Source organism: Xyrauchen texanus, chromosome 23, assembly GCF_025860055.1.
Source record: "Xyrauchen texanus isolate HMW12.3.18 chromosome 23, RBS_HiC_50CHRs, whole genome shotgun sequence".
NCBI lineage: Eukaryota > Metazoa > Chordata > Actinopteri > Cypriniformes > Catostomidae > Xyrauchen > Xyrauchen texanus.
The window spans coordinates 17,093,076-17,116,501 of record NC_068298.1 but is presented as its reverse complement, the minus strand read 5'-3'; the positions used below and the strand labels follow the sequence as shown (position 1 = coordinate 17,116,501).

The following is a 23,426-nucleotide window of genomic DNA, read 5'->3' as shown; positions in this document are numbered from 1 at the left end:
TCTGTCCAGAACTGGAATATGACAAAATTTACGGCAAGCATACTGTGCACGGAGCGATCCGTAATGCGTGCACACAAAGTATACTTTGGCCTTTACCCTACTGGTCCTTACACTGCAGCACATGCCAGGCTCTGGGAACAAACATCCCTTCAGAAAGCCTGACACGCAATATTCAATTTGTGGATCTCAATCTCACAATGTACCAGAAGATTATCAGCAGAAGTGTTTACTTTTCAAAACATATTCTTATTGAAAAGAGCCAGTGGGTTTTGGCAGAAGTTGGAGCTAGAGAGTTGGCCTTTTCTCACCCTGTAGATTGTGCTATGTGGTGCCCTATCTTCAGCTAACGGTCTATCAGTAGGATCTTTATTTTTACCATACAGACATCACATGCTCTTTCATCCTCAGCATTACCAATTTCACAACAAACACCCTCTATCTTTTCACACTCTCTGTAGAAGGAGAGAATTGTTACAAAGGCACACAGGCTTGTTGATAAAGTTTTCTCTATATCCTTCCTGCCCTCCTGCTGACAGCAGGTCTGCTGAAGAGCTTTATAAAAAGTGTTTTGTGTTAAGCAACTTTTCTTTTACTTTGACTCAACCATCATAAATGGCGTCTTACTAGCCCAATGCTCATGCCCACAAAAAAAAATGTATAATCAAATCTAGCCATCCTAACAGGTGGTCAGCAGCAGGCAGGACAAATACCTTCATTGTGTTGGAACTTTAAATCCATAAGATTTAATAGAATCAAGCATTCCTACAGCAGTCTCTTAGACTATGCTTGGTTTTTACCCTTTTTTTTTTAGCAATAGTATTTTGGGCTGGGCGATATGTTAAAAAATGTTTTGTGATAAATGCCTTAAAATGTGATTACATCTTGAAAACCTTTTACATGCACACCATGTAAAACAAACTGATTCACTGAACAAACAGTGAATCGGACATGAGCATTGATGGCTTTGCTTTTGTCTGTTTTTAAAAACATAATAAAGTGTGTTTCTTCAACCACATGTCTTTGTGACGAACAGCATTTCTTTTCATGTGTCACTCCGAGACAGGTTGCGGGTAGATGAGCAAAATTACCCGTGCATGAAATACATTTGGATGACTTGCAAACTGGATTCAACCTTGTCGCATTTGGCGGGTGGCGGGTGCTAGTTTCACACCTTGGCAACTGTTTAATATATTTAATTTAATATATTATTATATATACTTCCCAGATCCATGGTTTTGCCATTTCACGATATTGTCTATCATCATCACTTCGTAATCAGCATTGGGATCTTTGAAAGACATCGTCAATATCCGATTACATCATCCTATCGCCCAGCCAAATAGTAGTTATTGATCTACATGCATTGTATCTTGATGTATTTCCAGCTGCGGCTGCACAGGCACAGGCAGAGGAACGGCGCAGCCAGGCAGGGAACAGCCCAACACCTGCAGCTCCAGCCAGTACAACAAAGAGCCAGACCAGACCAGGTAACAAATGCCAGGCATCAATATTCTGTCATTCTGTCTGTCTCTTTTGTATTGTTTCTGTCTGTCTGTATCTTGCATACACCTTCTGATAATTAGTGTCAGTGACATCACCAAGGGTATACTGTTACATAAATAGTACTTAAACTGTTAAATAAAAAAAATTAAGAATGTGACTTCACGGTTTTGGAATGTAGACATAAATTATTGCAGGGTAAACTTCTATAGCCTTCAATGGGAGACCACGGCAAATATAATTTTTCCTTAAACTTTTGCTCCAACTTCAAAAGAAAAATGGCACTATGATGTTTCCACAATTTTCCATCCATCCATCCATCCATCTTCAACCGCTTATCCGAAGTCGGGTCGCGGGGGCAGCTGCTCCAGCAGGGGGCCCCAAACTTCCCTATCCCGAGCCACATTAACCAACTCTGACTGGGGGACCCAGAGGCGTTCCCAGGCCAGTGTGGAGATGTAATCTCTCCACCTAGTCCTGGGTCTTCCCGAGGCCTCCTCCCAGCTGGGCGTGCCTGAAACACCTCCCTAGGGAGGCTGGCCAGGGGCATCCTTACCAGATGCCCAAACCACCTCAACTGACTCCTTTCAACGCAAAGGAGCAGCGGCTCTACTCCGAGCTCCTCACGGATGACTGAGCTCCTCACCCTATCTCTAAGGGAGAAGCCCGCCACCCTTCTGAGGAAGCCCATTTCGGCCGCTTGTACTCACGACCTAGTTCTTTCGGTCATGACCCAACCTTCATGACCATAGGTGAGGGTAGGAACAAAAATTGACCGGTAGATCGAGAGCTTTGCCTTTCGGCTCAGCTCTCTTTTCGTGACAACGGTGCGATAGAGCAAGTGCAATACCGCCCCCGCTGCCCCGATTCTCCGGCCAACCTCCCGCTCCATTGTCCCCTCACTCGTGAACAAGACCCCCAGGTACTTGGGGCAAAACCTCATTCCCTACCTGGAGTACGCACTCCATCGGTTTCCTGCTGAGAACCATGGCCTCAGATTTAGAGGTGCTAATCCTCATCCCAGCTGCTTCACACTCGACTGCCAAGCGATCCAGTGAGAGCTGAAGGTCACGGACCGATGATGACATGAAGACAACATCATCTGCAAAAAGCAGCGATGAGATCCCCAGCCCACCGATCCGTACACCTTCCCCATCCCGACTACGCCTCGATATCCTGTCCATGAATATCACAAACAGGATTGGTGACAAAGCGCAGCCTTGGCGGAGACCAACCCCCACATGGAATGAACTTCGACTTCGTGCGAGGACCGGACACAGCTCTCGCTTTGGGCGTACAGGGATTGGATCGCCCTAAGAAGGGATCCCCCACCCCGTACTCCAGCAGCACCTCCCACAGTCTCTCCGGGGGACCCGGTCATACGCCTTCTCCAGATCCACAAAACACATGTAGACCGGATGGGCATACTCCCAGGCCCCCTCCAGGATCCTTGCGAGTAAAGATCTGGTCCGTCGTTCCACGGCCAGGGCGAAAACCGCATTGTTCCTCTTCAATCCGAGGTTCGACAATCGGCCGAACCCTCCTCTCCAGCACCTTGGAGTAAACTTTACCAGGGAGGCTGAGAAGTGTGATACCCCTGTAGTTGGCACACACTCTCTGATCCCCCTTTTGAAGAGGGAACCACCACCCCGTTCTGCCACTCCTTAGGCACTGTCCCAGATTTCCACACAATGTTGAAGAGGCGTGTCATCCATGACACCCCCTCCACATCCAAAGCTTTCAGCATTTCTGGTCGGATCTCATCAATCCCGGGGCTTTGCCACTGCGGAGTTGTTTGACTACCTCAGTGGCCTCCCCAGGGAAATAGAATCTGATCCCCCATCATCCTCCGGCTCTGCCTCTACCATAGAGGGCGTGTTGGGATTTAGGAGTTCTTCAAAGTGTTCCTTCCACCGCCCAATAACCTCCTCGGTTGAGGTCAACAGCGTCCCATCTTTGCTGTATACAGCTTGAATGGTTCCCGTTTCCCCTCCTAAGGTGGCGGACGGTTTTCCAGAAGCACTTTGGTGCGGACCGAAAGTCCTTCTCCATGGCTTCTCCGAACTTTTCCCACACCCACTGCTTTGCCTCCCTCACGGCCGAGGCCGCAGCCCTTCGGGCCTGTCGGTACCTTGCAACTGCCTCCGGAGACCTCCGGGACAACAAATCCTGGAAAGCCTCTTTCTTCAGTCGGACGGGTTCCCTGACCACCAGTGTCCACCACGGTGTTCGAGGGTTACCACCCCTTGAGGCACCTAAAACCTTGAGGCCGCAGCTTTCCACCGCGGCTTCGGCAATGGAAGCTTTGAACATTGCCCACTCCGGTTCAATGTCCCCAACCTCCGCAGGGATGCCTGAAAAGCTCCGCCGGAGGTGTGAGTTGAAGATCTCGCGGACAGGGACCTCCTCCAAACGTTCCCAGTTCACCCGCACTACTCGCTTGGCCTTCCCAGGTCTGTCCAGAGTCTTTCCTCACCCCCTGACCCAACTCACCACCAGATGGTGATCGGTTGACAGCTCTGCCCCTCTCTTTACCCGAGTGTCCAAAACATATGGCCTCAGATCTGACGACACGATTACAAAATCGATCATCGACCTTCGGCCTAGGGTGCTCTGGTACCACGTACACTTATGAGCATCCTTATGTTCGAACATGGTGTTTGTTATAGATAATCCATGACTAGCACAGAAGTCTAATAACAAACATCCACTTGAGTTCAGATCAGGGAGGCCGTTCCTCCCAATCACGCCTTTCCAGGTGTCCCTGTCGTTTCCCACGTGTGCGTTGAAGTCACCCAGCATCACTATGGAGTCCCCTACTGGGGCCCTATTCAAGACTCCATTCAGGGTCTCCAAGAAGGCCGAATACTCTGAACTGCTGTTCGGTGCATATGCACAGACAACAGTCAGAGTTTTCCCCCCCACAACCCGTAGGCGTAGGGAGGCGACCCTCTCGTCCACCGGGGTAAACTCCAACGTAGTGGCTCTCAGCCAGGGAATCGTGAGTATCCCCACACCCGCCCGTCGCCTCACACCCTGGGAAACTCCAGAGAAGAATAGAGTCCATCCCCTATCGAGGAGTACGGATCCAGAGCCAAAACTGTGCATCGATTTAAGCCCCACCAGATCCAACTGGTAACGCTCCACCTCCCTCACTAGTTCCGGCTCCTTCCCCCCCAGTGAGGTGACATTCCACGTCCCCAGAGCAAGCCATTGCTGCCCGGGTCTGGTCCGTCGAGGCCCACGGCCTTCACTGCCGCCCATATGGCAGCGCACCCGACTCCTGCGGTTCCTCCAATGGGTGGTGGGCCCAAGGGATGTAGAGGGGGGTTCCACGTCGCTTCTTCGGGCTGTGCCCGGCCGGGCTCCGTGACAAGCCCGGCCACCAGGCGCTCGCCGACGAGGGTAACTCCTCCTCTTTCCGTTTTTTCCATGAGTCCATTGTGAACCATTCTTAGTCTGGCCCCTCACCTGAGACCACTTTGCCTTGGGAGACCCTACCAGGAGCACATGGCTCCAGACAACACAACCTTCAGGATCATAAGGGCACACAAACCTCTCCACCACGATAAGGTGCTGGTTCCCAGGGAGGCACAATTTTCCAAATGAAGAAAAATATTTGAGAGCAATGGATTGCAGTTTATATGTTAACATTATTTTAGTGTAATAAAATTGCTTGCTAACTAATTCTGTTTAAAGTTATATCCAGTTTTGATATTATATCCAATGATTAGGTAATTCCGTAAACCCTTAAATGATCGTAAAAACAATTAAACAAATTTACAGCTAGTAAATTATTTTAACAGAAGAATTAATGTAAGTGCTATTATAAACTTTAGTGATGCACCTAAATGAAAATTCTTTGCTGAAACCGAAAATTCTGGACACATTGGACTGAAAACAGAACTATTATTTTAAGTTAGGCTTTGTTTGGAATAATTGAGCAAATTCTACATTATTATTACATGTTTTTATTAGGGATGCATCAAAACCACTTTTTCTGTAACTACACATTTCATTATAAAATGGAGTAGACAGAAACGAATTACATAAAAAATGTGTAGCCTTTTAAGAACATTTATTGTTGTCTACAAGATTATGCAGGAGAAAAATTAACGGTAATTCCAGTGAAAATCTTCAGTTGACATGAAGCCAGTTCTATTGTTTTTATTTTATTTTTGCTCATTTAAAATGATTCAGTTTGAATCGATTCATAATGAAATTCGATTTGATTTTCGATTCAGCATTTTATTAGCAGCGGGTTGGGGGGGTATTACGTTTGTAATCTTTAATCGCACACTGTGCTCGTAAATCATTTTTCCGGTTCGCACAAATCTAATTTTAGGGCAAATGCGAGTGAATTACTCTCACTGTAGCGCCCTGGTTATGGCTTAGTGAGATTATTTAACAGCAAACGCTATGCTTCAATCAAATAAATAGATTGTTTGCATGTGCAGCGTTTTAAATGTGAGTGCTTGTGTGGAGCTGGTGTTGTAGACATAGAGACACAAACTGCTCATACTTTTACAGATCCTCGATTCATACACGGAAAACACTATTATGAGCATTGCATGCTCTGTTTGTAGCAGATGACAGCAGGCATAGTGCTAATTTGCTTTTTAGCACAAGCCATATACAGGCTACATATTTATATTGTAGCCTTTTGCGGTTTAATAATTACTGAATTTTCCGGATTGAAAATCTGCTGACATTACATCAGAGCTCCTTGGTCTAACAACACAGAAACCCTTAAAAAGTAAAGCTCAATTTAAATGAAAAAAGTATGACAGAAATAGATCGCTACTATATAGTAGTAGTAGAAGTATTAAATCAATAGTAACTGCGTTATAATATCTCACATCTGTGATGCTCTATTATGCAGCAATTTATTTGACAAAATTAACTCCAGTGTTTAGGATTGTGCTGTGAGGTTCTGTTTAAAATCACTTCATGATAAAAATAATAAAATTTCATGTTGAAAATGTATTGTTATACTTTCATTTGATTTAAAGTTTTAATTTATTTATTTAAACACAATTTTGTTGATGAAACTGAAATAACCTGCTGATATTGAGTTCAGGTATTGGACTTGGTATCGGCGAGTACTAAAAAATAAGTTTCAATACATTCCTACATGACTGTGGGGACCCTGAATCGGTAAACTAATCCAAATATTACAAAATTAAATATTGGTGCATCCCTAGACAAGAGCACTATTGTAAGCTGTTATTTACTCATATAGTGGCCATCCAGAGGAGATATCAGACATAAGGTGCTTGAAAGATTAAGAAAGCTGCTCAGAAATAGTTTCAGTGAGTTACGGATGGAACAGAGAGCAGGAGTTATCCCGTGAAGGGTGATAGAGTGCAGTGCATGCTTCTGTGGGGGGCACGCTCCGGGATGCACTAGAGAATGAAGCCGCACATCTCATGTCTCATTTACATTGCACATGTAACTAAATTCATATTTATATATTCTAAATTACTGTATACAATTGGCTGAATCGAGATTCGATTTTGAAAATTTTCAATCGATTATTGACCAACACTTACAATTCTCGTTTCAAAATTAATATTTCAAGATCGATTCATATGAATTGTCAGGATTAGTTATCAATGCATAGAGAAAATGAATGAATCGATACACCCTAGTCAATGTACGTTGCGTTGTGTTCATTAGTGTTTCAAAATTAAAAAAACATAAAATAAATTATGCTTTGAATTGTTGAATTTAATTGTTCTTAATTTTAAAAGAAATAGGCAAAAAAAAAAAATGCTTGTTTTTTTTATTTTTTTTTATCGTTTTGTTTATAAAACAAAAAAGCAAGAATTTAGCTAATTTCTCATGTTTATTGCTCCATGGAAATAAAATGAATATACAGCTTGAATATTTGATTTGTATATGTGGGTGTGTCTGAAATGCGATTGGTCAACCCACGCAGTGCAATTATTTTTAAGAGTTTTTTGCAATCCTTCTGGGGTTTGGTTGTAAGGAGTGTGTTGTCACATGACCACCTCTGCACTCAGTAAGGCCATTATGGCACTTCCTTTACAGTGTCCTCATTGACACAGTGACTCAGTGTTAATACTATATCAGGTGTGGTGAGCTGATCTGAATCTGAAACCTGAGCTTCGTGTAAGACTATGCGAAAGGATTATCTGTATATTGGATACCGGTGAAAACGGCCGAGAGCCTTTTCATGGCCCAGGAAGTGTTCCAGTTTTACATGACATGCTTACAGTGTAACATAGTGTTATGATGTGTGTTTGTGTTCTCAGTCATTGATGGGGCAGCCCTGAGGATAGACGACAAACTCAGAGTGGCCAAAGAGAGAAGAGAAGAGCAGGAAAAGCAACAAGGTGAAAAAACAAATATTTTACTAGAGTAAACACTCTAATAGTTGCATCTCACAAACGTAATTACCATACACATTCACTGGCATGGAGATTTGTAGCCATTTTTAATCTGAGCAACATGCTTAAATGTGAGTTTCACAGAGCGGAACAGAGAAAGGTCCAGAAAAGCTCAACATTATGTAATTGAGAGTCAAAAAATGCTGTCTTCGAAATATGAAAATCTGCTGATAGTGATTGAGTTTGTGGTGTATTAAGTACTTGAATTACATTGTTGCATGTTACTGGATTTAATTCAGATTTCAAATGCAGTTTGCATGCTTTAATTTTAATTAGCTGTGGCTTGGTTTGCAAGAATTCAATTGACACATTTGCATTCTTTGGCCATTCGAGAATGAAGTTTGCATTTTTCCAACTGAAATAATGCATAAATTATAATTTTATTGACAGTGTATTGAAAGCATTCATAGACAACCACATTCGCTGTACATTTTGCAGACATGTAGCCTTTTAAGCGGTGTTGAGTGGATTTGTACCATGCCAGTGGACATAGGTGCACACCAGTGTGTCTTCCATCGCTGTTCAACCTTTCTGTTGAGATATGCTAGCTGCACACAACAACAAACTTGGTGCAAGGTGTGATGTTTCGTGTGAAGATACATATTCACAACTGAGTTTTTTTTGCTAGAGAAAGGATAGAAAAGTCTGTTTTAATAATACTACATTACCGGAATACCAGACATTTATGACATGCGATCACAGATTCTGTTGATTAATTACTGCTCATTTTGTTATATGAAAAAGTCCACTTTATAGTGCTTATATTGTAAGTGATTGTAAGAGTACACTTTGTGTTTCCTTAGTGTATTTCGGGCTTATTAATAAATAAAAGTCCCAGGTTATTCACTAAATGTTTTTTTTTTCTGGTTATTATTGGGCTTTTGGTTGCACAATAAACTGCATCTGTGATTACATTCAATTTGTACTCATCTGGCCTCTGTGTCTGAGCTGCCCTGTCACAGTACAGAAAGACTAAGAACAATTTTTTTTAACACATTTTATCAGCTTTCTTTGGTTACTTCAACTTTCTGTCTTGCTTCTGAAACCATCTAAATCAGTAATCGCATTATCCAACAACTAATTGCATTTAACACTTTTCCTCGTTTCATTCAGCCCTAGAATGACAACATACAAACTCACACATGCTTATCTTACATCTTGTGTGGTTCATTTAGCGGTGCGTGAGTCCCAACTCCTAGCGCGAGAGCGCAAGGCCCAGTTGCAGATTGAGCGACAGATGGAGGAGAGACAAAAGAAGCTGGAGGAGCAGCGCAGGAAGGAGGAACAGAGGAGAGCAGCAGTGGAGGATAAGCGGAAACAGAAATTAGAGGAAGAAAAGGTAAACTGTCTGGTTGTTTCTTCTGTTTTGTCAATGTAAAGGGTCTTAGACTTTGAACCCCCAACAGCAAAATTTAAATGCTAAAGGGGCTTTTCCTAAAGACTATAATCCAACACACAGAGTATAATAACTTAAGCCATGCTAAAGACCAAGTTAATGGCCACATATATTGTTTATTTGTCCCTCACAAAATCGGGTAGGGGCTTGTTTTTGTGCATGTTACTAACCTATTTGTTCAAGTCTCGCATTGGCTTTTCTGCAAATTGCTTGTTTATATTCACTTACATTTGTCAAAATAGCTCTTTTCCTAAACATGGTGAGCTGCCTCGCTTTTACTACAACATTCTTACTGAAATGGAACCTCATAAGTGACCAATTTGGAACGCTTAACAAAAGCAGTAACAATTGAGGCTTGCAATTGATTCCAATAAAGTTTGATGTTGCCGTATTATTTCAAGTCATTAAGGGATTCTCTGAAGAATTCATGTGATGCTGTAGTATTTGTCCAATAATATCCTAAAACATTACACTGGTGACTACCATTTGGAACAGTCTTGCCTGTGATTCCTTAAAATGCTATCTAGGTACACAGCTCACTAGTTTTTGAACAGAGCTCATGTGTTAGATATTTTATACGTTTTCTTACACCTAAAATGTTTTCTCTAAAGGCCTTTGCACACCAAAGGTGAATTGCCAACAAATGGCCCTTGCACATAGAAAGCGACTGAACGTGAATGATCACCGTTAACACATTCACGACTTTAAGGTAGATGCTGTAAAGTCCTTATCAGTTGGTTTGCCCTTCAAACATCACTGATGAGAAGAACGACAAGTTTACAAGCAAACAAGTTCTATAGCGAGCAGATCGAAAAAAGAAAAATGATTCTCTTCAAGCTGCAGTAGCGATGACGAGTGTGTTGTAGGGCTGCAGCAACTAATCGTTAATTATCATTAATGGAAATCATCGACAATGAATTTCATTATCGATTAGTTGGATATTTGCGGTAAGCACGGAGAAGCCTCATTGACGTCACTTCACAGATCATTAAAAATGTGTTGCATTATGAAACTTGTTTGAAAAACAATGGAGACAAGTTGTAGCGGAAAAAACACGACCCAATTTGTCCAGCGCACGAGAGCACTTTATTAACACTTCAAAGAAGATTATAATAAGCCTATAGTTTAATGTGGAATGGTTGCTGCGTCTGGTGCGTTTACAGAGTGCTTGAGCTGTTTGAAGCACGAGAGTTGTTTCTCTCAGCGCATCACTTTCATTATAAAACATAGAAAACAGCATTAAAATGTAAACATGTTATGAGTTCTAATCAGCCACGTATTTCGCAAAACAGTTTGTTCTTACAACAAGCGAGTCTCCGTTAAACTTTAATGAGCAAGCAAGTGCGTGCATCAGCATCAATCAAAACGATCGCAATAGAGAAAGGGAGCACAATCATTTTGATTAAACTGTCCAACATCATACCACAATTTTCAGTTTCAATGTAATCAATTGTGCAGCTTTCATGGATATCAGACTGAAGTCAGCAGTCAAGGTGTGCCGGTTTTTAAAGTGTTTTCTCCTGCTCATGTAAGCACATGTATTACAGTGAGCACTGGGATAAGTCTTTTCAAGCGTGAGAGTGAATCTGTACTGCTTTTACAGATGATTGTACTATATTAAACTGTATATAATGCATAATAATGCTAAGGGTCCTGATAATGCCACATCATGTAATGTCTGATTTTATGTGAGGGCAGAATCTTGTGTCACTATTGCCCTCTGCTGGGCTGATTTTTAGTCTCACTCCATCCCAGATGGACCATTTTACTCTTTAATGATGAGCATTTTTCGTTAAGTTTTACAAGTAAAGGATCAGTTTCGCATATGTCCTGTATGTAATAATGTAAGTAATAATATTAATACATTTAAACTTAACTTCTGATGATTCAGGCTTTGTTCAATGTTTTGTGAGAGTATAGAGTCATTAATTCAGTAATGTGACGCAAACCAAAACCTTATGCCCTTTATCATTTCAGTTTTTTGAAAAAAATCACATTTGAATTATATACAGGAAATACAATTTAATTTGTATCTGATTAATCATAGAAATAATAGAAGATTAATCGATTATCAAAATAATCGTTAGTTGTAGCCCTAGTGTGTTGTTAATTTGCTCAACTAGAGAAAACTGTTGAGACACTTTTACAAACTATTTCAGTTCACCTGCTGGACAAGTTAACTTGCAGTATTACACACAGTCTGAGGGGTGATTAGAAAGAACCAATTGTAAAAAAAAATTATATTACCTGTTAAAACTATATTATTTGCCACTGCCACTTATACTGTATATACTTGTGTTAAGTACATTTGTTTAAAATCACTGTGTAATGCACACTCACTCACAATGACTGTTAAAATAAATTTAATTGTATCTTTTTGCTGTGTACATCTACTTGTTACACATTTGTTCAAAACCCTTAAATGTGACGACAGTTATGCACTCCAAGTCTCTTTAATAAGCAATAAAACACTGATCTCTCCCACCAAAACCCATCTTCAGTCTGACCCATTATTAGATACTTTAAAACTGTAAATGACTATTAACAATAACACCACAATAACAATATTGTTGAGACATCACGTTTTTGGTGGACGGAGGCATTTTGAATACACAAAGTATACTGTATACACTGCAGTTCTCTGCAAGTCAAAGTAATAGTATTAATATTTAGCACAAAAAAAAGAAAAAAATTAACCGTAAAGTTGTTTGTTAAAAAAGGTAAATATGGCATGATATACACTCACCTAAAGGATTATTAGGAACACCATACTAATACTGTGTTTGACCCCCTTTCGCCTTCAGAACTGCCTTAATTCTACATGGCATTGATTCAACAAGGTGCTGAAAGCATTCTTTAGAAATGTTGGCCCATATTGATAGGATAGCATCTTGCAGTTGATGGAGATTTGTGGGATGCACATCCAGGGCACAAAGCTCCCGTTCCACCACATCCCAAAGATGCTCTATTGGGTTGAGATCTGGTGACTGTGGGGGCCATTTTAGTACAGTGAACTCATTGACATGTTCAAGAAACCAATATGAAATGATTCGAGCTTTGTGACATGGTGCATTATCCTGCTGGAAGTAGCCATCAGAGGATGGGTACATGGTGGCCATAAAGGGATGGACATGGTCAGAAACAATGCTCAGGTAGGCCGTGGCATTTAAACGATGCCCAATTGGCACTAAGGGGCCTAAAGTGTGCCAAGAAAACATCCCCCACACGTTACACCACCACCAGCCTGCACAGTGGTAACAAGGCATGATGGATCCATGTTCTCATTCTGTTTACGCCAAATTCTGAGACCATCTGAATGTCTCAACAGAAATCGAGACGCATCAGACCAGGCAACATTTTTCCAGTCTTCATCTGTCCAATTTTGGTGAGCTCTTGCAAATTGTAGCCTCTTTTTCCTATTTGTAGTGGAGATGAGTGGTACCCGGTGGGGTCTTCTGCTGTTGTAGCCCATCCGCCTCAAGGTTGTGCGTGTTGTGGCTTCACAAATGCTTTGCTGCATACCTCGGTTGTAACGAGTGGTTATTTCAGGCAAAGTTGCTCTTCTATCAGCTTGAAACAGTCGGCCCATTCTCCTCTGACCTCTAGCATCAACAAGGCATTTTCGCCCACAGGACTGCCGCATACTGGATGTTTTTCCCTTTTCACACAATTCTTTGTAAACCCTAGAAATGGTTGTGCGTGAAAATCCCAGTAACTGAGCAGATACTGTGAAATACTCAGACCGGCCCGTCTGGCACCAACAACCATGCCACGCTCAAAATTGCTTAAATCACCTTTCTTTCCCATTCTGACATTCAGTTTGGAGTTCAGGAGATTGTCTTGACCAGGACCACACCCCTAAATGCATTGAAGCAACTGCCATGTGATTGGTTGATTAGATAATTGCATTAATGAGAAATTGAACAGGTGTTCCTAATAATCCTTTAAGTGAGTGTATATTATAATATAATACTTTTTTTCTATTCAAAATGTTAATTGTGCCAAGAAATTGCTGCAAAAATTCGCGTTTGGTGTGCAATGGCCTTGAATAAAATAATTTAAAAAAAAAAATAAAGATTTATCCCAAAGAAAACAGATGTCCAGTGTTTATATGGCCAGACTTATTGCCTTCTCCATAATAGACTATAAGAAAAATATTATGATAATTATTTGAATGTCCTGCATCATTAACAAATTCATTTGTTGTTAGTCTTGCAGCAGGACAACAGGAGACATGTGTGCTTTGTTCTGTATCTAACAAAAAACAGGAATCGGGGACAGGAATAACAGTCTTTGTTTTAGTGTTTACACCCTCACCACACTTCACTGCCACACAGCTCAGATTGTTTGATGGCTTTATTTGTTTAACAAAGACTGTGTGCGTGCGTGCGTGCGTGTGTGTGCGTGCGTGCGTGCGTGTAGGAGCACTATGAGGCAGTGATGAGGCGCACCCTGGAGCGAAATCATCGAGTAGAGCAGAGACCGAAGAGATGGTCCTGGGGTGGACTTCCAGATTCTGACAATAAAAAGGGTAAGGGGTGGTATTTAAAGCCAAAAACATCAAATCCACCTAATGATAGACTCAACAGCTTTCATTCAAAAAATAAACAGCCCATAATCACTGTTTGACAAAGAACCCTACATGCCGCTGTTTGCTGGTATGATGAATAAATCTGTGAATACTCAACTCTGCTGAACAAACTTTGTTTTGGTGTTGAAGTAGTTGTCTCTATGTCCTGTGGTTGTGCTAGACTGCACAATATTTCATAGGGATGAAAATGTCACGTTGTCAGCTGTATTTTTCCACCTCACTCTCCCTCCATGGAGAGAGATTCCATTTTCAATAGCGACCTGTCTGTCCCTGCCCGTCCCACAGGACAGAGTGATAGCTGCTCCACCTCTTTCCCAATTGCTATAGTAGTCTCCCCTGCCTCTCCAGTCTCCAAGCTGCCCGGGAGACAGACATCACAAAGTGGTTTGTAATTTTTGCCTACCCACGACGTGACTTAGCACAAACTACCTTTGCTCGTCCATGCACTAAAATTGACTGGGGCTGTTCACCACACGCCTTGTTTTCTCTACAAAGCATCTAACCAGTTTCCTGGGATGCATGTTGCTTTAAATGATGGTTGAGGGTGCTATCACTAGTTTTACTCATTTATTTAGTTTTCACCTTTTTTATCCAGATGTAATGGCTCTTATGCCTTCCCATTTTAACTGGGTTCACTATGGTCTAGTAGTTAGAACATTTGCTTAAAAGGTTACAAAACACTGATGACTCATCCCTTTATAAATATAAATAAACTGGAGGCCAAAAGTTTGGAATGATGTACAGATTTTGCTGTTTCGGAAGGAAATTGGTACCTTAATTCACCAAAGTGGCATTCAACTGATCACAAAGTATAGTCAGGACATTATTGATATAAAAAACAGCACCATCACTATTTGAAAAAAGTCATCATGCTTAATCTTAATCATGCTAAATTGCTAATTTGGTTCTAGAAAATCACTTGTCATTATATCAAACACAGTTGAAAGCTATTTGATTTGTTAAATGAAGCTTAACATTGTCTTTGTGTTTTTTTTTTTGTGTGTGTGTTTCCACAGTATGCAATAGACTGGTATGTCTTAAGGTCAAAATTAGGTCAAGAATGGCAAAAAAAAAAAACTGCTTTCTCTAAAAAACTAGAGCCCGACCGATTTGAGATTTTTGAGACTGTTACCGATTTTACAGTGTGAAAATTCAACAATTACCGATGTGGTGGCCGATATAGCAAATTTTTGAGCTGGAATGAAAACAGACCTCTTCTTTGTGGATTGTGCACCGATTTTGACTATGCAAAGGTGCAGAAGTCTGCTTTCTTGAACGAATATTTTTATTAGGGCTGTTAATCGATTCAAAGTTTTAATTGAATTAATTACATGGTGTCCCGATTAATTAATCACGATTAATTGCATATACAAATATTTGCTGAGATAGCCCCTCATATAACAATAATTCAATTTATAATGATGAAATAATTATACATGGTTTTCTTTAACTATTTAAAAATGATATATATATATATATATGTATATAAAAAATATTCAGATAATTAAAATGCATTACATTCTTGTGGCAGAAGAGTTGATCATTGATAAGACAATACAAAAAGCGGCTTTAGAATACAATGTATTGTTTGCTACCATATTATTTAACATTAGCCAATCATTGGCACACAGTTCGCAGCAATCCATTTCACAAGTGAATTTGTCAATCAGTTGAAGATTTATTATGAGGGCTTGTTTGAGGACCCGTCAATGTACACCTGCGTCGGACATGCTTGTGTAGCATCTCTGGTGCATTGCATCATAAACATACATTTTTAGGTCACGGTGTCAACTTAAATATAGTTTAATACTTAGAACACATCTTGAGATCTCTTAGATCGGATTTGCGCTCCAAGTGTTTTGTTCTTAACGCATATTTGTATTGTTCTATCTGCTGAAGGTTGTTTTTTTTTTCACTGTATAAACTGTGAATTACCACACAGCTGAAGTTTCCCTTACTGCCATTTGGAGTAAACGGGTGGTACTACAAGCTTGCATTTCTCAGAAATCTTCCTTATTACGGTCCGGGTGCATTGTGATTAATTGCGTTAATTTTTTATAAAATTAATCGCACTGAATTAACGCGTTAAATCGACAGTCCTAATTTTTATCAAATAATATTTGACATTATTATACATTGACAACAAATTCTAGAAATGAACACTGAGAAAATAAAGAATAAATAAAAATAAAATAAATAGCTAAATAAACATATGTAGTACTGTTTAGTATCAGTCAATTGCTGACTATTTTAATGCTACCTGTCAATTAGGAGCAGGTTGTAAAACAAGAAGCATTTACACCTGGTGTTACACCGTATTCTGCTATACAAGTTCAGTGGAAACTTTAAATAGTCGAAAACGTTTGGTTACGTATGTAACCTCCGTTCCCCGAGGGAGGGAACGACACGTTGTGTCGGAGAAGCGACACTAGGGGTCTCTCTTGAGCGCCGATATCCACCTCTGATCTATGAAAAAAGGCCAATGAGAGTTGGCAGCCAGTATTTGCATGTCCGCCCCGGACATACGGGTATTTAAGCGGCGCAAATACGGGAGTTCATTCAGGATTTTTCTGAGGAGCGGAATGGTCCGGCCACAAGAGTGGCTCGGTTCAGTGACATGGCGGAGGAAAGACACAACGTGTCGTTCCCTCCCTCGAGGAACGGAGGTTACATACGTAACCAAGCGTTCCCCTTCTGTCGCTCTCTCCACGTTATGTCGGAGAAGCGACACTAGAGACCCATTCCAATCTTGCCATGCGCTGAACCGGTAATGCGTGAACCGCCCGATACAGAGGCGGGCAGGGATTTCATCCATTGCCACGCATCGTCTGTACCTGGCTGCACGTACCCTTCCCCAATGCCCCATAAGAACATCGGAATCCTTCTAGTTACCCTGGAAGGGGAACAAGGCGATGTTTGCCAACATGGGAACAGGCCAGCCTGGCTGGGCCTCTTTTCTCTCTATGTTTCTCGCATAGAGCAATCACGGCCGGGCCCTTACACGCATATAGGGAAGGGGGTCTTCAGTACAGGGTAGCCATCAGGGTACCCGCAGTGGCTTGGGTCGGTGAGTTCCTCCGCTGAACCGCGGACCCGGAGGGCTGGGGAGGAATCGACCAGGGTCCCGACTCGGAGTGGAGCGCCCTGGGAAGAAGGCGACTACTTTACCTTGGCGTCAGGAAAAGGCGCTGGGCATAAACGATCCACCGGCCGGTCGGTCTCACGTGTTACCGAGTTCTCACGGGCTCGGACCTGAGAAACACGAGGCGCAACCGACTCAACGCGGAGGTTGTAAAACCTCGCGAAGGTGTTGGGTGTTGCCCAACCCGCGGCTCTACAGATATCTGCTAGGGAGGTGCCCTTGGCCAGTGCCCACGAGGACGCTAACACCCCTTGTTGAGTGAGCTCGGACCCGCAAGGGTAGGGGCACGGCCTGGGTGTGATAAGCCAGTGTGATGGCATCGACAACCCAGTGGGCGAGCCTCTGTTTGGAGACGGCATTCCCTTTCTGCCGTCCCCAAAGCAGACAAAGAGCTGCTCAGAGCGTCTGGTGCTCTGTGTGCGGTCCAGGTAAATGCGCAGGGCACGCACTGGACATAGCAACAAAAGGGCTGGGTCTGCCTCCTCCGGGGCAGCTTGCAGGTTCACTACCTGATCTCGGAAGGGTGTGGTAGGAACCTTGGGCACATAGCCCGGTCGCAGCCTTAGGATCACAGGCGTATCCGCCGGACCGAACTCCAGGCAAGTGTCGCTGACAGAGAGCGCTTGCAGGTCCCGACCCTCTTGATAGAGGCGAAGCGATCAGCAGGGCCGTCTTAAGAGAGAGGGCCCTGAGTCCAATTGATTCAAGCAGCTCGAAGGGGTCTCTGGAGTCCTGCCAAGACTACCGAGAGATCCCAGGAGGGAACTAGGCCTGGCCGGGAGGGATTCAACCTCCGGGCGCCTCTCAGGAACCTGAGGATCAGGTCGTGCTTACCCAAAGATTTGCCGTCTACAGGATCGTGGTGGGCGGCAATGGCGGCAACATACACCTTGAGGGTGGACGGGGACAGCCTCCTGTCCAGCCTCTCCTATAGGAACAGGAGCACTGACTTGATCGCGCATCTCTGCAGGTCTTCAGTTCGGGAAGAACACCAATCTGCGAACGAGCGCCACTTTAGGGCGTAAAGGTGCCTGGTAGAGGGGGCTCTGGCTTGGTTGATTGTATTCACAACGGTCGCCGGTAAGCCGGCTAGCTCTTCCGCATCCCGTCCAGGGACCAGACGTGGAGGTTCCAGAGGTCTGGGCGCGGGTGCCGGAGCGTGCCCCGTCCCAGAGAGAGGAGGTCCTTTCTCAGGGGAATTTGCCAGGGAGGAGCTGTCGCGAGAAGTCTGAGTTCCGAGAACCAAGTCCAAGTGGGCCAGTAGGGGGCCACTAACGTGACTCGCTCCTCGTCCTCCCTGACCTTGCATAGCACCAGTGCAAGAAGGCTCACTGGGGGATATGCGTACTTGCACAGCCCCGAGGGCCAGCTGTGTGCCAGCGCGTCTGTCCCAGCGCGTCTGTCCCGAGGGGAGCCTCTGTTAGGGCGTACCAGAGCGGGCAGTGGGAGGTTTCCTGGGAGGCAAACAGGTCTACCTGGGACTTGCCAAACCGTTCCCAAATCAGCTGGACCGACTGGGGGTGAAGCCTCCACTCCCCGCCGGGCAGGCGTTGTCGTGATGGCGCGTCCGCTACGAAGTTGAGCTTGCCGGGGATGTGAGTGGCACATCTTGAGTCGCTGCTGGCTCCATAGGAGGAGACGGTGGGCGAGTTGTGACATGTGGCGGGAGCGTACGCCGCCTTGGCGATTTATGTACGGCACCACCGTGGTGCTGTCCGATCTCACTAGGACGTGTTTGTCCCGAACTAACGGGAGGAACTTCCTGAGAGCAAGAAGGACGGTCAGCAACTCCAGGCAGTTGATGTGCCAACGCAGCGGTGCCCCTTTACAACGGCCCGCTGCTGCGTGCCCGCTGCACACGGCACCCCACCTGGACCGGGAGGCGTCGGTTGTGACCAGAACACGTTGGGACACCTGCTGCAGGGGCATTCCTGCCCGTAAAAAGCAGAGGTCTGTCCAAGGTCGGAGTGTTTTGAGGCAGGCGGGGGTGATCCTTACCCGATGCGTGCAGTGGTGCCATGCTTGTCTCGGGACTCGAGTCTGGAGCCAGTGCTGGAGTGGTCTCATATGCATCAACCCCAGCGGCGCGACCGCCGCGGAGGACGCCATATGCCCCAGGAGCCTCTGGAAAAGTTTTAGAGGGACCACTGTGCCTGGCTTGAAGGAAGCGAGGCAGTCCAGCACCGACTGAGCACGCTCGCTGCGTGAGACGTGCAGTCATTGAGACTGAGTCTAACTCCAACCCGAGAAAAGAGATGCTCTGAACCGGAGTGAGCTTGCTCTTTTCCCAGTTGACCTGAAGCCCCAAGCGGCTGAGGTGCCAGAGCACCTGGTCTCTGTGTGTGCATAGTAACTCTCGAGAGTGTGCTAGGATGAGCCAGTCATCGAGGTAGTTGAGAATGTGGATGCCGGCTACTCGTAGCGGGGCAAGGGCCGCCTCTGCGACCTTCGTGAAGACGCGAGGGGACAGAGACAGGCCGAAAGGGAGGACTTTGTACTGAAACGCCTGGCCGTCGAACGAAACCACAAGTATTTTGGACATACCCGGCGGGGCCTCGTAGCGGGGCGAAACAGGTAATGCAGCGTCGGGCGGCTTCGTTGCGGCCTGAGGCTGAGGTGCTGAGAATAGACTCAAAGCACTTACCTTGCTCCTCGCGCCCGGCAGGGGGCGGGTTCGTGACTGAGGAGGAGGTCTGATGTTGGCGTCCTCTGGACTCGTCTGAACTGGCCGGCCGGGGGACAGACGTGGGCAGGCAGAAGGCGGGATCGCCGCGTCCGGCGTACCGGGACTGTCGTAATCTGAAAGCAGATTGCCGTGAGAACGGCATTTGCGGGCCAGGTGACCCAGAGGCAAAGGAAATAGCTCTTTTATTTAGAATGTGGGTACCACAGCCCCCGTCAGGGGGTGTGGCAAATGAAAAAACAAAGGATTCTTCTCCCGGCCCTCCACCGGGGGATGGAGCGGTCTTACCACCTCCGGAGCTAACATCTTCGGCTCTGGGTCGACTGTCTCAGGAACGCTTGGGAGCCTTCCGGGTCCTAGAGGGGGTTCGTGAGACGGGGCGTGCGCCGCCTGCGGGGTGCTCGACGCTGGGGCTGAGACCTGGGCCCGGGTTGAGGCGGAGCAGGAGCTGGTTTCTTCGCCGCAAGGGGACGCCCTCGGCGAGCAGATGGGGCAGGGCCCATAGCGGCAGGTGTGCGGCGAGGCATGATGTGAGATATGGCCTCCGTCTGCTTCTTCACCGCGGAGAACTGTTGGGCGAAGTCCTCGACGGTGTCGCCAAAAAGGCCAATCTGGGAGACAGGTGCGTCCAGGAAGCGGTTATTGTCGGCCTCACGCATCTCGACCAGGTTGAGCCAGAGATGGTGTTCCTGGACCACTAGGGTGGCCATCGCCTGTCCGAGTGCCTACGCTGTGGCCTTCGTCGCTCTCAGGGCAAGGTCGGTCGCTGAGCGCAGTTCCTGCAGCACATCAGGATCAGGTCCACCCCCGTGCATGTTTCTGAGTGCTTCGGCCTCGTGGACTTGCAGGAGGGCCATCGCATGCAGGGCGGAGGCAGCGCGTCCAGCCGCACTGTAGGCCTTCACGTTGAGCGAGGATGTTGTCCTACAGGGCTTGGATGGGAGTACGGGGCGGCCACGCCAGGAGGTAGGGCTACCGGGGCATAGATGGTATGCAACGGCCCTATCGACCTGGGGAATCGCCCGTTCCATGGCTCTCGCCCGTCGAGGGTGGTGAGAGTGGAGCGGGTGGCACCTAGGCGAGCAGAGAGCGGGGCTCTCCACGTGAGCGTCAGCTCGTCATACACCTCCGGGAAAAGCGGGACCGGGGGATGCGTGGCCACGAACAGCGCTGTCCCCAGGAACCAGTCATCCAACCGTGAAGGCTGTGTGGAGGATGGAGGGTTCCAGTCCAACCCCACGCTCATGGTGGCCCGGGAAAGCATGTCAGACATCTGAGCATCGGCCTCAGCCTGGGCCTGCTGGCCCGAAGGCGGCAGTCCAGGGGAGTCCTCGGCATCAGACATCACACTCTCCGATGCAGTGGCGAGCTCATCTGCTTTGGGCTCGGGAGGATAGACAGCCAGGCCGTGAGGCGAGCCGCTATCACCGCGAGCGTGGACGGGGACCAGCGAGCGTGTCGGGGAACAGGAGGTTCGCGGGGGGCTACCCGGCGAAACTGCACCCGCTGCCGCCCCCAAATCGCCCCCAGCGCCAACCGCATCATCCTCAATCCCGTGGGAAGAAGGAGCAATGCGGGGTGGTCATGGTCATGTTCTTGCAGTGAGAACATGGAGCAACAATGCACGCCGTGCAAAGTAGGAGAAAGCCGCTGTTGTGCGCCGTCATATCCAACGGCATGCAGATCGTCAGAGGAACAGGAACGTAATAGTGGTGTGTAAACTCGCAGCAAACTGCAGACAGACCATCGGCTCCGAAGAAATTTTCTGAATGAACTCCCGTATTTGCGCCGCTTAAATACCCGTATGTCCGGGGGCGGGACATGCAAATACTGGCTGCCAACTCTCATTGGCCTTTTTTCATAGATCAGAGGTGGATATCGCGCTCGAGAGACCCCTAGTGTCGCTTCTCCGACACAATGTGGAGAGAGCGACAGAAGGGGAACCAGACTTTTAAATATTACATTTTGTAAATGCAATGACTAGAATTGTTCGGTTGAAGGTCATACCAAACTGCGAATCCTGAAAAAAACAGTTTGGTGAATACATGTTTACACATTAGCTTCTATTCAGCTGACAAGCTATGTGGCTAGCTATAAGCTCGTTGTCATGGAGAGCAAAATATATACTTTTTGCACTTTCCAGCATTGCGTCTCACCAACTAGGTAACAACGTAGTGTGGAATCAAAACTCAACAGACACAACCCACCACCGCACCATTGTCTGCTGAGCTGCAAAAAGATGCTCTGACAAACTATAGCTGGCTAGCATAGCAAACAGATGTGATAAACATGAGTGATTTGGTTGTCAGGGACAGGGTTAACATTATATTAGTTATATTGAAAAGGGAAACTTATGGTGTCATTGTTTATTAACTTTCCAGTATGTATTTCACAAACTAGTTAGCAACTTACCGTGAAGACAGCACTTAACTCTGCACTGTCTGCAGAACCACCGTCACTAGAACCTCTGTCAGTTCAGCTGTGTAAACATTGGAGTCTGCTGGACAAACTACGTCATGACACCAATTCTAAAACATTGTTTTCTGCATTATATTTTCAGAATTTTTTTCATATCTCTGCATATCGGTAAACATATACGCGATACGATATATCTGGTCGGGCACTAGTAGAAACTCATCAGTCAATCATTGTTATACAAGACTATACAATGCTTGAAATTGCACAGAAAGAGATGTGGAAGACAGAAAGAGATGTGGAAGGCCAGATGTACAGCTAAACAAGAGCATAAGTACAGCTGAGTCTTTTGTTTGAGTAATAGATGCCTTGCATGTCCTCAGCTGACAGCTTCATTGAATTCTACCTGCTCAACACCAGTTTTATGTACAACAGTAAAGAGAAGACTCCTTATGGGTCTTATGGGAAGAATTGCAAAGAAAAAGCCACTAGTCCATTTATATAAATGTACATTATTCCAAACTTGTGTGTGTGTGTGTTCTATGAAATTGCAGTATTTCAGAATTTCTCATTGCACATATATTCTTCACATTGATATTTTGCTATTCAGCATACTTTAAATTTTTTGGTTAACATGCATAACTGTTACCCTTTCCATAACATTTAGACATACCAGCCTGTATTAGAGTAATTAACCACAGCTTTGCACCTGCAAACCCCTGTCTGGTCTGTAGAACTCTAATTCCGTTCCCTATCTGTCTATGTGTTTGTGTGTTTGCCCTCCCCTGTAGACAAACGTTCTAACTCTACAATAAACCTGAAGCAGACTGACTCAGTAATCAGCAAGCGTCTCTCATGCTCTTCCACCCTCCTTAATTCTCCCAATAAAAGTAAGTGCCCACCCTACCCTCTCTCCTCCGTTCGCATTATTTGGGATGTATGTCTTAGAGCAGATGTGAGAAATCATGACAAAGCAGCCACTGTTACCGGTGACAGTCTTGCATGTGTTTGAATCAGTATTTTCTTAATTGATTTGTCAGCTTGTAGTCTGAATGACTCTTATGACTCCTACTTTATTCACGTCCAACTCGAAATACACTAAGAACTGCTACTGTTTTGTGTACTTAACCCTCTATGTAATCTGTTTTTTGAGACCTTATTCAGTATACTAACTGACTAATTGTTAATGCCAATTGGTCCATGTTACCCCTGCTGCAAAAACAGAATTGTCTAGGAGATACTGATTTGAATCACGCAAATCGTAACATTTTTAATCCTGATTGCTA

At 45.0% G+C, this 23,426-nt stretch overlaps 1 protein-coding gene across 8 annotated transcripts in view; it reads left to right on the top strand.

Annotated features, from left to right (window-relative positions):
* The window catches only part of LOC127663102 (ensconsin-like), an 85,689-nt gene that overhangs the window by 40,641 nt on the left and 21,622 nt on the right, over positions 1–23,426 (top strand). For 5 of the 8 annotated variants that reach the window (XM_052154548.1, XM_052154545.1, XM_052154544.1 and 2 more), the window contains exons 2-7: positions 1,386–1,487; positions 7,779–7,859; positions 9,089–9,252; positions 13,732–13,840; positions 14,186–14,284; positions 22,932–23,030. In XM_052154548.1, the coding sequence (XP_052010508.1) occupies positions 1,386–1,487; positions 7,779–7,859; positions 9,089–9,252; positions 13,732–13,840; positions 14,186–14,284; positions 22,932–23,030 (654 nt within the window). The remainder of the gene's footprint in view (positions 1–1,385; positions 1,488–7,778; positions 7,860–9,088; positions 9,253–13,731; positions 13,841–14,185; positions 14,285–22,931; positions 23,031–23,426) is intronic. The other 3 variants (XM_052154547.1, XM_052154543.1, XM_052154546.1) reach the window with 2 other exon arrangements.